Genomic DNA, 12,502 nt, shown 5'->3' on the forward strand with positions numbered 1-12,502 from the left:
AATTCACTTATTTAACTGAGGTGACAAGTGGCTCATCCATTCACTTGCTCATATGGATTTATTAATGTGTCATTAGTAAACGGGGATGTGATGCATTTAGGAGGTGCAGTGTGCAAAGATGGACACTCTCCCAACCTCCTTGTTCTGTTGGGTTTGCTGCCACCTCCACCTCCTCTTCAAAGCGTCTCTCTCCGCGCCACTCTTCATCATGGTGTACAAGGATTTCCTCAGCATCAGGTCTCTATCATGGAAGCCCCACATCCCTGATCGACACAAACACACACACACAGCATATTACAGCATGTTTAGATTGAAGACATTAAACAACATGGTCATTGCGCAGAATTGACGAGATGCTGTAGTTTTGAGCTGCACCAAGCTTCCGCAATTATAATAATAAATCACTCAGAGATGACCTCAGCTCTTTACCAACAAATGTCTTTCATCACTCATCAAAGAGCCTTAGTTGTCTGACTGTCAGTGCAGATTACATTAACTCTGGTGCCTCTAACCCTCTGCTGCTCCAGCAGTCCTCACTGGGGAGTCAACCATCTCCTTCGGCACATACCTGCTGTCATCTCCTAAACCCTACAGCTGACAGTTTCCTGCAAGGTATAGGTCAGTTTCTTGCCTCCCTCGGGTCTCTCTAACTCCTCCTTTCTCATTCTATTCTTTGGATTCAGCAGCTTTCACGCAGCACCGACACTGTTTTTAGGCCAACTCTTCCACACCAAGCTTGATGTTTTAAGCGATGCTTGAGAAAATTCTATGGATGTCAGGGTCAGAGTGAAGATTAAATATACCGTAGCAAATAACTCACCTAAAGAGGCAGCATGCAGAAGGCAGTTCCCGTCCCCTGTGGTGGCTAGAGGAAGCAGCTTCTTACAGCTGGTGCACATGGTGGACCACCAGTTCAGACGACCTGCAAGCAAAACAGGAGGTGTGTCATTAACGATATCTGGGGACACTTTTAAACATGAGCTCTGTACCAAACTAGAGACTAGGGGCAAGCACAGGAGTGGTGCATCAGTTTTTGATTCAGTGTTCACTTATATCACTGAAATTGAAACACAGACACACAAACAATATTTCAAATTAATTTGTGAAGTCAACATATTGTCTCGTTGGGCTTTACAGCCCTGCAACAATATGAAATTCTTATCTAACCGAACCTCTCTACAAAAAGAAGATAATCTACAAAAAAAACAAGATTCAGCACACAAGAACAAAAAACATTCAAAGGGAGATTTTCATAGAGATTTTTATAGCACGGACGGCTGGGGATTCAAAGGTGGAGAAGAAAGAAATCAAAGATGAAGAATAGAAATGTACGTTTTTTACGACTCCAACAGTTGGTTTATAGCAAGTCTAATTTAGGTATAACAAGACCAATAAAATAACTCCTGATAGATAAGACATCACATATCCTTGCAAATCTTTTTCAACTCATGGAAAATTGCCAGTAGCTATTTTTGTCTGTTAGTGATCGTAGTGACTGGATTCAGTAGATGCCAGCTGTGCTAGAAATGTCACAAATGACTTTGGTGCATTGACAGATACTGCCATTTGTGTGTCAAAATTGTCCATCACCTTTATATTCAATTTTAAGTAGGATATACTTGATGAATAGTATAAAACTAGAAGTATTCAAACCACTGGAGCAGGACTATTGAGAACAATTAGTCTTGTTAACTGAATTTGAAGGCCATGTAGGCCATATTCAGGCACCCTCCCTCTGACTGTCTTCCTCCTCAGTCTAACTTTTACAGTATCTTCAGTTTCCACTCCATCACCAGCCTGCCTGCATCCTGCCAGCATCCTGCCAGCATCCTGCCAGCATCCTTGAGGGAATGACGACTGTTTCACAGCAATGGGCTCTGCACACTGCTTTACTGCAGGCGGCCTCACCGCTCTGAGCCCCGGGTGATCTGACGCCATCATTTATTTAACAACAGTAAACACAGAAGAGCCACTGAATGATTCACCCCTCAGAGTAGATGTGATCAAAATTTTGATTTCATTTTTTTTTTTTTCCACATTACAGTATATATCAATGTAAATGTTTTGCACCATTGGACTGCTATTACTCCACATCACTTTTTATGATGTTACATCAAAGAGGGATCCATATGCAGTGCAGATGGACTGTTATGGCTGAGATTCAACCACCCATAAAGCAAAGCTAATATATAACTGGTTGTTGTGTTTTATTGAACCTTCTCTTAACTGTAGAAAATTATTGTTTAATTCATGTTGAGTGTCTGAGCTGTGGTACCCACAGGATTACATTTATGGAGGTGCTAACAAGAGATCAGATACCATCTTGTGGTTAAAAATGGAAATATAAGACTATGACGACAGCTCCTCTCTTATTTATGTGTTAATGGTTAATTGACCCAATATTTCTCTTGGTTTACTGTTCCCAGATCTCGAACGGAATTAGGAGAGAAAGACTTTACGATTTCCGCAGTCTCAGTGTGGGAAACTCTTCTGGAAGATTTGAAACTTTACTAACTAGTTTCTCTCCTTTAGTTCAAAGCGTCAGCTGGGATATGAATCCTTTGGGACCCAGGATGCTTTCAATTAGTTGTTGTCATCTTCCCTCCAGATGATGCTGCTACTCTGATCTGCTCTGTGTCTCTGTCTCAATCTGAGTCTCACCCTCTACATCTGTCTGGATTACTGACTTTCACTGGCATCTCTCATTGCTGCTGCTGTGTGAGGCTGCAGCTTTAATGTGTAATCTAAATTGGGAATACAGGGAAATGCACTGGATTCTGTTACATCTTTTGTATCAGTAAAAGGAGAAGTACTATAAATTCAAGTATTATATTATATCCTATAGTACTCACCGGCCTGCTCTAGAGCCATCATGGTGGACTGCTCTATCAGATCTCTCTCTATGAAGCTCCTAAAGTCCTCGCTGTAGACGCTGAGGTCTGGTAGCTGGAATGTGTAAATGGGCATCTCAAGAGGGAACTGCTCGCTGGTACACTCACTAGCCACCTGCAACCGTGCCAGGGAGACGATAGCAGAGCTGGCATGGGAGATCCCGCGGGACAGACGCTTCTCTAAAAGGGAGAAGAAGGAAGAACTGAATGGCTGAGTCAGAAGCAAACATTGAAAGAGAAAACTTCTAAGGCTGTTGATGACAGTCATGTTTGGATGACACCTCCTACCTTGTGCATTGTCCTCCTGCTTCTGTGCACACGGCCTGTCGATCTTGCTGACATGGGTGGGCGTGTCACGTGTCTCTGGCTGCTTGTAGTAGCGGCCCTCGTTAAAGACCTGCGGCAGGTTGGCAGTGTGGACCTGCCTGAGCTCCTCATAATCATTTAGAGCAGCACTGAGGTCCCAGTTTTTACCTGCGGGACACAAACAAAGATCTGGCTCACTGCACATTGTCACTGATTATGAATACCAAGAAACAAATGCTTCTCGTAAAGTATGATATTTCACTGATTTGTTTTTTATTTTCACAGAAAAATTATCCAAAGTTAGAGTGATTTAGCAAATGTTCCCATGCATCAAAAGTTGTTGGTTTTTTTTTGTGCAACACGATACTGTTCACTACAGTTTACAGTAAACAGGGTTATGTCATGGTAAAATATGCTACCTGTAGCAGGAGGTGAAGACAAAAACTGGGATATAATGCAAATAACTGCTGAGCGTGCTGCAAATTAGCCAGTTTTCTTTCAAAAATCTCATCATGACAATTAATTCCTTTGGTATTTTTACAGAATTATTTTCCCCTAACTCTTTGGATTTTTTTTCTTTTTATTATTTGAATTAAATACAGATAAAATCTCAGGTTTTTAAAATGTAAAAACAACTAGCCCCACCTGTAATGGTACATAGCCCACAGGGAGCAAAGCCATGCAGTGCAGAAAACATGCTGCATCAGAACAAAAAAAATATAACTAGATGTTGAGGTCTGGTGGTGTCATAAAAATGAAGATAGGAGACAGATCCTTTAATGTAGTGACAGTTGTCTCCTCTGGGTGGTGTCTATCTAACAGAAATCCCCTTAAGTTTTAGGAGACACAAGCCTCCGTCTTATTACATCTCAGCGCGATATCTCACAATGCCACAGGAACTCTCTGCAAACACTGATGACTACAACTACAAACATTCAGGGCGTGCCTGCATGTAATCTGAGTATGTTAGTGAGATGGCGTCCATTAAAGAACTCCCTGCGTAAGAGGCCAGGAGGAAGTTGTCCTCTGTTAGCCTGACTTCCAGTCATGATGATTGTCGGCAGTCTCAACATGAAACCTGGCACCACTTATCACTGCCTCTTACACCAATCAATGCAAAACTCATGCCACTATATGGATCTCTGAAGACTGAGCCACACAAGTCCAGGAACACAAGTGAAAGTCCAGCTCCACAGCCACTCTGAAACTAATGCATTGCCTTTAAATGCTTCTGCAACAGCCATTACTTTGATATGGAAAGCATTGTTTCAGCTCCTTCATTTGTAATGGCTGCCGTCAGCAAAAAGAACACAAGAATTAATCTGCAGTGTGAACATACATAATCACCATCCCTTAGAAACATTGCAGCTTCACTGAGCCCCTGTTCTCTCATTAGCTTTGGAACTAAACCAGCTGCAAAGGACAGTAGCCATGGATCTATGCCTTTAATTAAAACAAAATCACCAAAGTAAGGTTGTTAACTTTTTTTCGTCTCCTGTGAAAATTTTAAAACCTCAACCAAGAACTTGTCAAATGTGACAACAAAGGTCAAAGCCCACTTAATGGTGCAGATTCAGTACATAAAGCAGCCTCTAGAGGGATGCACCACATGTGGCGTTGTCACATTTCTCTGTCTCTTCACACCTTTCTGACTCAGACTCTCAGACCACAGGGTCAAAGAACACTTGTTTGATGCAGGTCTAGAAAGCTTAAGCTAACATCAGAGTGAAGCAGCAGGCATAATTCTGAAACAGGACATCCGGGCTCATGTCTCTCATCTGAGTGCACTGTCTTGTTTGGTGTCGGTTAGTGTCACACATATTTCGCTGCGGCTTTGTACCAAAGCAGTATCAGAAAAAGAATGACAGTGGGAGGGAGAGACAGATGCCAAACACTTTAATTCTTTTATCAGACGAGACACTGGCTGCATTTTATACACACAGACCAGACGATTTCCAGGACACACGGGCACTGCAAACACTCTACGAGGGTTTTATCCCCTAATGGAAGTCTGATTACTACGGTGCATGCTTTATTCCTATGATGCAGATAAAACTGCATCTGCATTAGGAGTTTAACACTTCATGCATCTGGTCAAAGGGAGATTAGCTGAAATTGTATGAGTTTCCCATGAAAAAGTTTACAGTAAAAACACAACAACATCTGCAGACACTGAATTCAATTCAACTGAGCATCAACCAGCTTTCGGTTGCTGTTTGCACTTTTGCTCCCCTGTGTTTTTTTTTTTCTCAATGTGGCACTATATCTAAGCTATACAAGTGCCAGTAGCACTCTGTCCCTCAATGAGTTCCAATGAATGGGCACAAAGCTCTCCCTGGGGAGTGCACTCGTAAAACCGTCACACTGCCCTCTAAATCAGCAAGCTGGCTCTGTGTTGCAGGCCCCTCTCCTTTCCTCCCGTCCTTTGTTTCCATTATTTTCCTCCCATTTCCTCTCCTCTTCGAGTGCAACCGCAGCACAGCTGGGAGCAGCTGATCAAAACACAAATCGAAATTTTACGTTTTTGAAAAGAGTAGTTTTGTGTTGATCTCTTACCTTCCAGCAGGTCTCTTGCCAGACCCGGTTCTGCCCCTGTGGACCGAACAAAGTCTGACAGGACCGCGTCCATGTCCAGAGTCATGTGATCATGTGTGTGTGCTGCCCAAGGTGCAGCGGTGGCCTTGGTGGACGCCAGCCTTCACGTTCTCATCTGAGGAAAAAAAACGAGAAACACAACTGACTTTAAACACACCATTCTACAGTAAAAGTGTTCAGCCACACCTGAAAAACCTCATCCCTCACAAACCCCTGTGAGAAAACACTTACTGGGCTGCCTCTGCATCTGCAATCCCAGCCAGTAGCCTCAGCCTGCTTGTACTGATGTGTAATGCTTCATAGAGCTGATGGTTCATGAATAGCACTCCACTCCCAGCACTCCTCCCAGCCCTTGTTAACAGTCATAACATAATATCCAGCATCACAGATGTAATATCAACAACACAGCCAGCGGTCAATTCCACGACAAACCTACCTATCTCTGAAGCCTTTGGCCTACTTCCCATGATCATGACAACACTGGAATTATTCCTGTCACTGAGTGTCAACCAGGGGTCTCTGGGTATGATCCGGCATCAGTACTCCAAGTTGGACAGCAAGGAAGGAAGCCTGGTGATGGTTTTTGATTCAGTGTGATATTATTCAGAATGATCCATGCTGGACAGCAGGTTTACATCATAGCTATACAGCACCGAGGTTCTAATGATCAACAAGCGTCGCCTTGTGAGGTCGTAAATCACACGATGCACACACACATTCACTCCCTCGGCCCATGGAATGAATGAGTCCATGCATAGCATTCATTCCACTCGTGCTTGTGTGGGTGACAGAGGAACTGAGCGCAGAGCATTGTCGGAAAAGAAACAAACACCTACGGGTTTGAGACCCTGACACCCGGCCACTGTGTGCAGAGCAGACGCCTGTAGGCTGCTCAGATCTGTGGCTCTAACTTAAAGAGGAGAGAGGTGGGAATCCAGATACTCCGCCCACACCCGTGAGCAGGAAGCAGGAGAGAGGCTCAAACTCTCAGTGTGCCACGTGAAATGTCTGACCGTCAGGTTGCGGATCAGTGTTGTGACCTGCTCTGGAAATAGAGACGATGCAAAACAATGCCGTTGTTTCCTGCCTCTGAGGCTGAGGAATATTAGCGGATTACTGTGACAGCATCATGAAGGACAGCCGGACGTCGTGCCATCTTTTACTGACCATGACAGAACTATCTCGAATTTGAAACGCCCTCTCAGTCAGTATTATCGTCACGTGAAAATTAAAGGCTCATGACATTAAAAAAAAATAAAAAAAAAATACAGCTGAGTGCTTCTCGATTGTTGGCATCAGAGAGAAAAATATCTTTCTTCAAGACCCGGCAACTTTAGTCTTTATCACATGCATTATTAATGATTCAAAGCTGCACTTAAGCTGTAGTTTAGCTGACCTAGTTACTGTCAACCATTTGCATTGTGTTGCATGTGCATTACTGTACTGAGAGATTCTTAACACAGGAAACACAAGGCGGTCAGCTGGAATAGTTGCAGCCAAAGTTTGTCAGAGATCATGAGATTATGGTTGATGTGTAATCAATGATTAGGTTGAAGGTGAACCAATATGTACACTACGTGGACGTATTTACAAATGAACATTTCCTTTATGTGAGGTATTTGCCTTCTTTGAGGACCAGAGGGGCAACGCGTGTATAATTAGAATCTAGGGGTAGACAATTAACTCAGTACAGAATAATAGCTGCCCATCAAGTGAGTATCATGAAATTGCTTTGCAGAGCAAAAATCCTTGAGTCTAGTGGCATGATGAAATAGCTGAATATTATAAGCCATGACCTCATCATTTCCCTTAAGAACAGCCCTATTCAGATCACTTTCCCTGTGGGAGGTAATTATGACTCAGAAACACCCCAATGCCTGTTTTTCTATCTGATGCAAAAACCTGTGGGCCACAGGAACCTAGGACGATCCAGCTTCCTGTTAATCATTGTAACAATTAGCATATTTGTCACACATAATGTATCAGGCTTCTACAAAATGTGAAGGCGTTACAGAGCACACTGACAGAAAGCACAGTGAAATAAAATGATCTGCTTTAAAGGATGATGCTGGTACTATTATATATGTTTCCTATTGATGATAAATCCAGCAAAAGAACCAAACAATGTCAACATGTTTGTTCATTTATCAAAACTTTAAAACTCCTGTACCATGTCTGCAGCTCTCAACCCCAAGTCTGAAACTTCAAAAATAGGTGACAACTATGGAGTTTAACTTCTTCAAATAATCAAATAATCTCCTTAAACAACAGGGCAAAATCATTTTCAACAAACTATGAGTCTTCAGTGGTTTAGTACACATTTGGTGTGCTTGCAAATATTTCGGGCATCAGGAGCTGTAGTGGAAAGCACATTTAATCAAGTGTACATGTACCACTGCATTACAGAGGGAAATACTGTATTGTGTGCTCCACTAAATTTACCAAAAGCTATAGATACTAATCGCCTTGCTGATTAAAGTTTTACATGTAAAACATATAATTTGCTTAACAGCTTATAATGTGGTTCAAATAACCTCCAGCTTGGTGAAATATACAACAGAAAAATGCTAATTCCACCGGAATGTAATACTGTACATGTCATTTGTCTGTATAACAAATAGTTTTTATCTTTGATATGTTGTATTTTGCTGATAATAGTTATGTAGTATTGTATACAATTTAATGGCATATTTTTCCCCTGTTGCACTGCCATTTTAAGTAAACCATCTAAATAGAGAGCACAGACAGAAGCAGGATAGAGTCAAAATAAACTGTGTCTGAGTCCATCAAAAAGAAGGAACCTGTTACACAGTTTAAATAGGCACAGAGTTGTACATGAGGCTTTGGCTACACAAGCACCACTACAGGATTAATTCTGTTGCTTTTTGATCTTTGCGTGGGATTTATTGGTGATATATATACAAAATATTTAAAGTCTAATCCTATTAATGTCACCTAACAGCTGAATGTGACAATGTAGCCAACTGTGATTTAGTTTTCTTCTGTTAGTCGTCAAACATACATTCTGTATTTTTGCTGAGGGTTGTTGAGAAGCCATCTGATGACCACAGGACTGTCTGGACCAGACGCAGCGCTAGTCCATGGCTTCAGAGGCAGCAGAGAGGAAAGGAAGACACTGGGGACGCAGAGAACCCTGAAACACACACAGAAATATTGAAAATTATCATCGTGAAACAAAGTTCAATTTGAAGCTGCTGGGAAACATCTGATCGACAGATACCTGTGACTACGTTAGTGTAAAAAAAAAAGATAATCCAAAAGGCCATTACTTTCACCAGTATTACTCTAGAACAGTTAAAATGTCATTATCATTTAATTATTGATTCATGATCTATGTATTTATGTGACATACCGCTAACATGCTAAAACCAATAAAGGCAGCAGGTTGCTGTCGGGTTGCTGTGTGCGACGTGGATCCTGCATGACACAGCAAGCAGAGATTTGACCAAATAGTGCGCAGAGACAAACAAACGCACATGAAAACCGTGAGAGAAGAGTGAACAGGAAGCCACAGTGGAAATACAGCAGTAGATCCGCAGCCATCCTCTAACAGATCACACCAGCTGATGCCTCTCCCCACCCTTTCAGCAGAACACTGTCAAATGCTGAGGAGTTAGTGTCAAAGCTCTCCTAAGTGGTACTGAAATATCCTTCACCGTCATGCATAATTCACATCAACAGAAGAAAGGTTCATACACTGTATGTATCCTGTTTATTTGTACAAAGTATTACAGCAATTTTGGCTAGAGCACTAATCTGACATGTTCCTCACTTATCATGACAGCAATTTGTACTCTGAATCTGAAATCAGCGAACTTTTGACCGGGAGAGGAAGTTCGGCCTGAATCGTCATAAACACCTGCAGAATAACTGTCGCTGCTGAACCAGCACAACACTGATGTCTGCTAGAAATGTACGGTACATTTAAAAGAACCTTCTATTTAGCACAACTGGAAATATTATTATATTATAAAACAGAAGTTTCATGACGAATATTTTCCTCACGTAAGAGTCGGTTCATTTGTGTTAAAAATAATTACGCAGAAGTTCTAACCTATTACGTTTGTCTGGGGAACTGTCAATCTGAAAGACTCCTGCTGGACCCTGACTAACATTTCAGTATGAGTACGCACTACTGACCAAATTACCTCTCCAATTTAGGGCTCTCCAGGGTGATCATCGCCACTGTACAATAACTCTTTCTCAAAATATTATTGTTAAAGTGACGTTACATTTTGCACTTTGGGGTTCATTCTATTGCTCAATGACACTTGGGTACAAAGAGCCAAGGAACGGCCCACCAGCCTTAAAATATGTGGACGTATTACTTGACTACCTGAGCTACGGGTGTCTCCTGTCAGTGGTAGATTGGTGCAAGTACATTCACGTAATAAGTATTGTACTTAAACCTGGAACTTTTTGTCTGCTCTTCTGCCAGTGAGAGTAATCACAAAAATCCTGTCGACAAATGCTCATCATTGGCTCTACTGCAGCCTACTCCAGAGCTACTGTTGCAGCTGTAAAACTGTGAAACAATTGTGGCGAAATGGTGGATAAATTAAATAAAAGGTATCACAATTCCTACGAAATGACAATTTGATTCGATAACATTTGTAAAATCTAGAAGAGCCAAACCATTGAATTATTTACCCAGAAGTCTCTGGTGATCATGCTCTGCCCATAGAGCATGTGAGTATGCATTAATCCAGCCAGTGAGGGAACGTCTCACCCGACAACAGATTTAAAATCTGGCGGTGATTGGCTTAATCAGTTTGGTTATCGTTTAAATGTAACATATGTTCATTTATATAAAGTCCCCCACTGTAGCTTTAAGTACAATCCTACAAAGTAAAACTGAAGGATTGCTACTAATGCATCTCCATTTCATGCTACTTCATATGTTTACTTAACTCTATTTCAGAGGGAAAACTTGTTACTCCATGAATGCCAGAAAGTGGGAATTGTCCAATAATAATCATGTAACACTGATAGTGGCCAAAAAATGAGCACTCGTCTTTTACCTTTGCTACTGAATTTTGTTTCGAAAACCTTGATAAAACTTTACTTACTGGAGTATTTTTTTTGCAACTGTTTCTTAACTAAAAGACCAAAATACTTCTTCCATCACCGAACTCTTTACTTTCCAAAGCACTTGAAAGCAAATATTTTACATTACAAATATCTACTAGCGAAAACAGAGTAACAAACTTTAGGTTTTTCAAAGAACATGGTCACAATTTTGTGACTCCATACAGCAACTTTTCACACCTGGTGATTAGTGAGAGTGTGCAGCACTATATTCATGAGTCAGAGACGAGCAGACAATGTTTGCTGCAAGGCTATATCTTTGATCTTATGGTCTCAACTTTTGTAGTTTTAGACCAGGGGTGACACTGTGGTCTTACAACAGCTACTGTCTAATTTTCACAATTATATGTCTGCTCTCTCACAACCTACCAATTACACTGCTGAGGAGCAGACATATTAGTAACACAACAGAGTCAAGTTGTGTATTCTAACAGTATTCACAAAGACTGCATTGTTTACCTCCTAAGGTCCACTGACCCGTAAGCATTCTCCCTGCAGTCCCTCCATATTTATGAGGCCCGTTTGTAGACTCCAGTAAAAACCAGAGACATAGGACTTTTTTTTTTTAATCATCTGGGTGCACAAACACTAGAGGACGGTCCACTGAATTCTCCTCCGGCATCACAATACACAACAGCCTGTACAATGTGAAACCCAAGAGTCTCAAATTACATGATAATTCAATCCAAATGTCCATCAGATGTTGGCATTAGCATCAGATATAATATAACACTACTTAATATATGGAAGCTCAAGAACAGTTTTTTATAAATATCAGGCATAATCTGAATGCAGACAAACAACAATGTAGAGCGCAGACTATTACCAATAAACCACCCGTAGAGTTGCTGGATCGACCCTGCTGAGAGCAGTGTGTTGCTGGTGTTTATAATCCAAGTATCAAAGGCACATTTAAAAGGATGTACTTTACACCACAAGACAATAAACCTATCTGTGCGAAGGGACTTTGTAGCCGTTTCAATCTAACTGACCTTTACTCACAAAGAAATACAGTATCGCCTCTTAAGTTTTTAAAACTTTAAAAACCACGCAGAAACACCCTACACTCTGCTTGCTAATACTGTAAGCAGGTCCCCACCCACTACTTCCTTTGTTGGTTTAACAGTTTAAAGCTTCACTACCACCACTGAACCAGCTAGCTGATTAAAAAGTGTGAAATTAATTAACAGTGTGTGTTTAAAAAACTAGAATTACCGCCTCTCAGTTATTTGTCAAATTGCAACCAGTCAAGTTGCAGCAGTTTACATCCACGTCCGTCCAGATTGATATAATATATGAAGTGAAGACTTGAAAAGATTTTGGCCAATAAAGCTGATTTTGTTTGAACATAAAGTTGTACTTAAAATATGAAACTAAACTGTCAATGCTTCACACACATCTTCAATCTGACAGCACAGCATATCGATACAGTAACCACAGACACCCAAGACACCAACACCAACAGTTCACTAACGGACCAAATGTGAAATATGGTCAATATCCCTTTTTGTACCTGAGTTATGGTGTTGAATGATGGCCAAAAAACGTTTTTTTTTTGCAGAACATTATGGTGCCACCAACTGGCAACCAGAATTGATGTC

General features: G+C 41.2%; 1 protein-coding gene across 2 annotated transcripts in view; it reads right to left on the reverse strand.

The window, feature by feature from the left end:
• Positions 1-12,502, reverse strand: part of otud7a (OTU deubiquitinase 7A) — a 39,207-nt gene that overhangs the window by 12,072 nt on the left and 14,633 nt on the right. The window contains exons 2-7 of one of the 2 annotated variants that reach the window (XM_069162501.1): positions 8,815-8,946; positions 5,754-5,907; positions 3,180-3,365; positions 2,853-3,071; positions 821-922; positions 136-263 (exon numbers count right to left, since the gene is read on the reverse strand). In XM_069162501.1, the coding sequence (XP_069018602.1) occupies positions 136-263; positions 821-922; positions 2,853-3,071; positions 3,180-3,365; positions 5,754-5,838 (720 nt within the window). In that variant the 5' untranslated portion in view covers positions 5,839-5,907; positions 8,815-8,946. Of the gene's footprint in view, positions 1-135; positions 264-820; positions 923-2,852; positions 3,072-3,179; positions 3,366-5,753; positions 5,908-6,023; positions 6,235-8,814; positions 8,947-12,502 lie in introns of those variants that run through there. The other variant, XM_069162502.1, reaches the window with a different exon arrangement.

The sequence above is a fragment of the Embiotoca jacksoni genome, unplaced genomic scaffold (assembly GCF_022577435.1).
Source record: "Embiotoca jacksoni isolate LCO1_2020_lvr unplaced genomic scaffold, fEmbJac1.0.p SCAF_3, whole genome shotgun sequence".
Taxonomy (NCBI): domain Eukaryota; kingdom Metazoa; phylum Chordata; class Actinopteri; family Embiotocidae; genus Embiotoca; species Embiotoca jacksoni.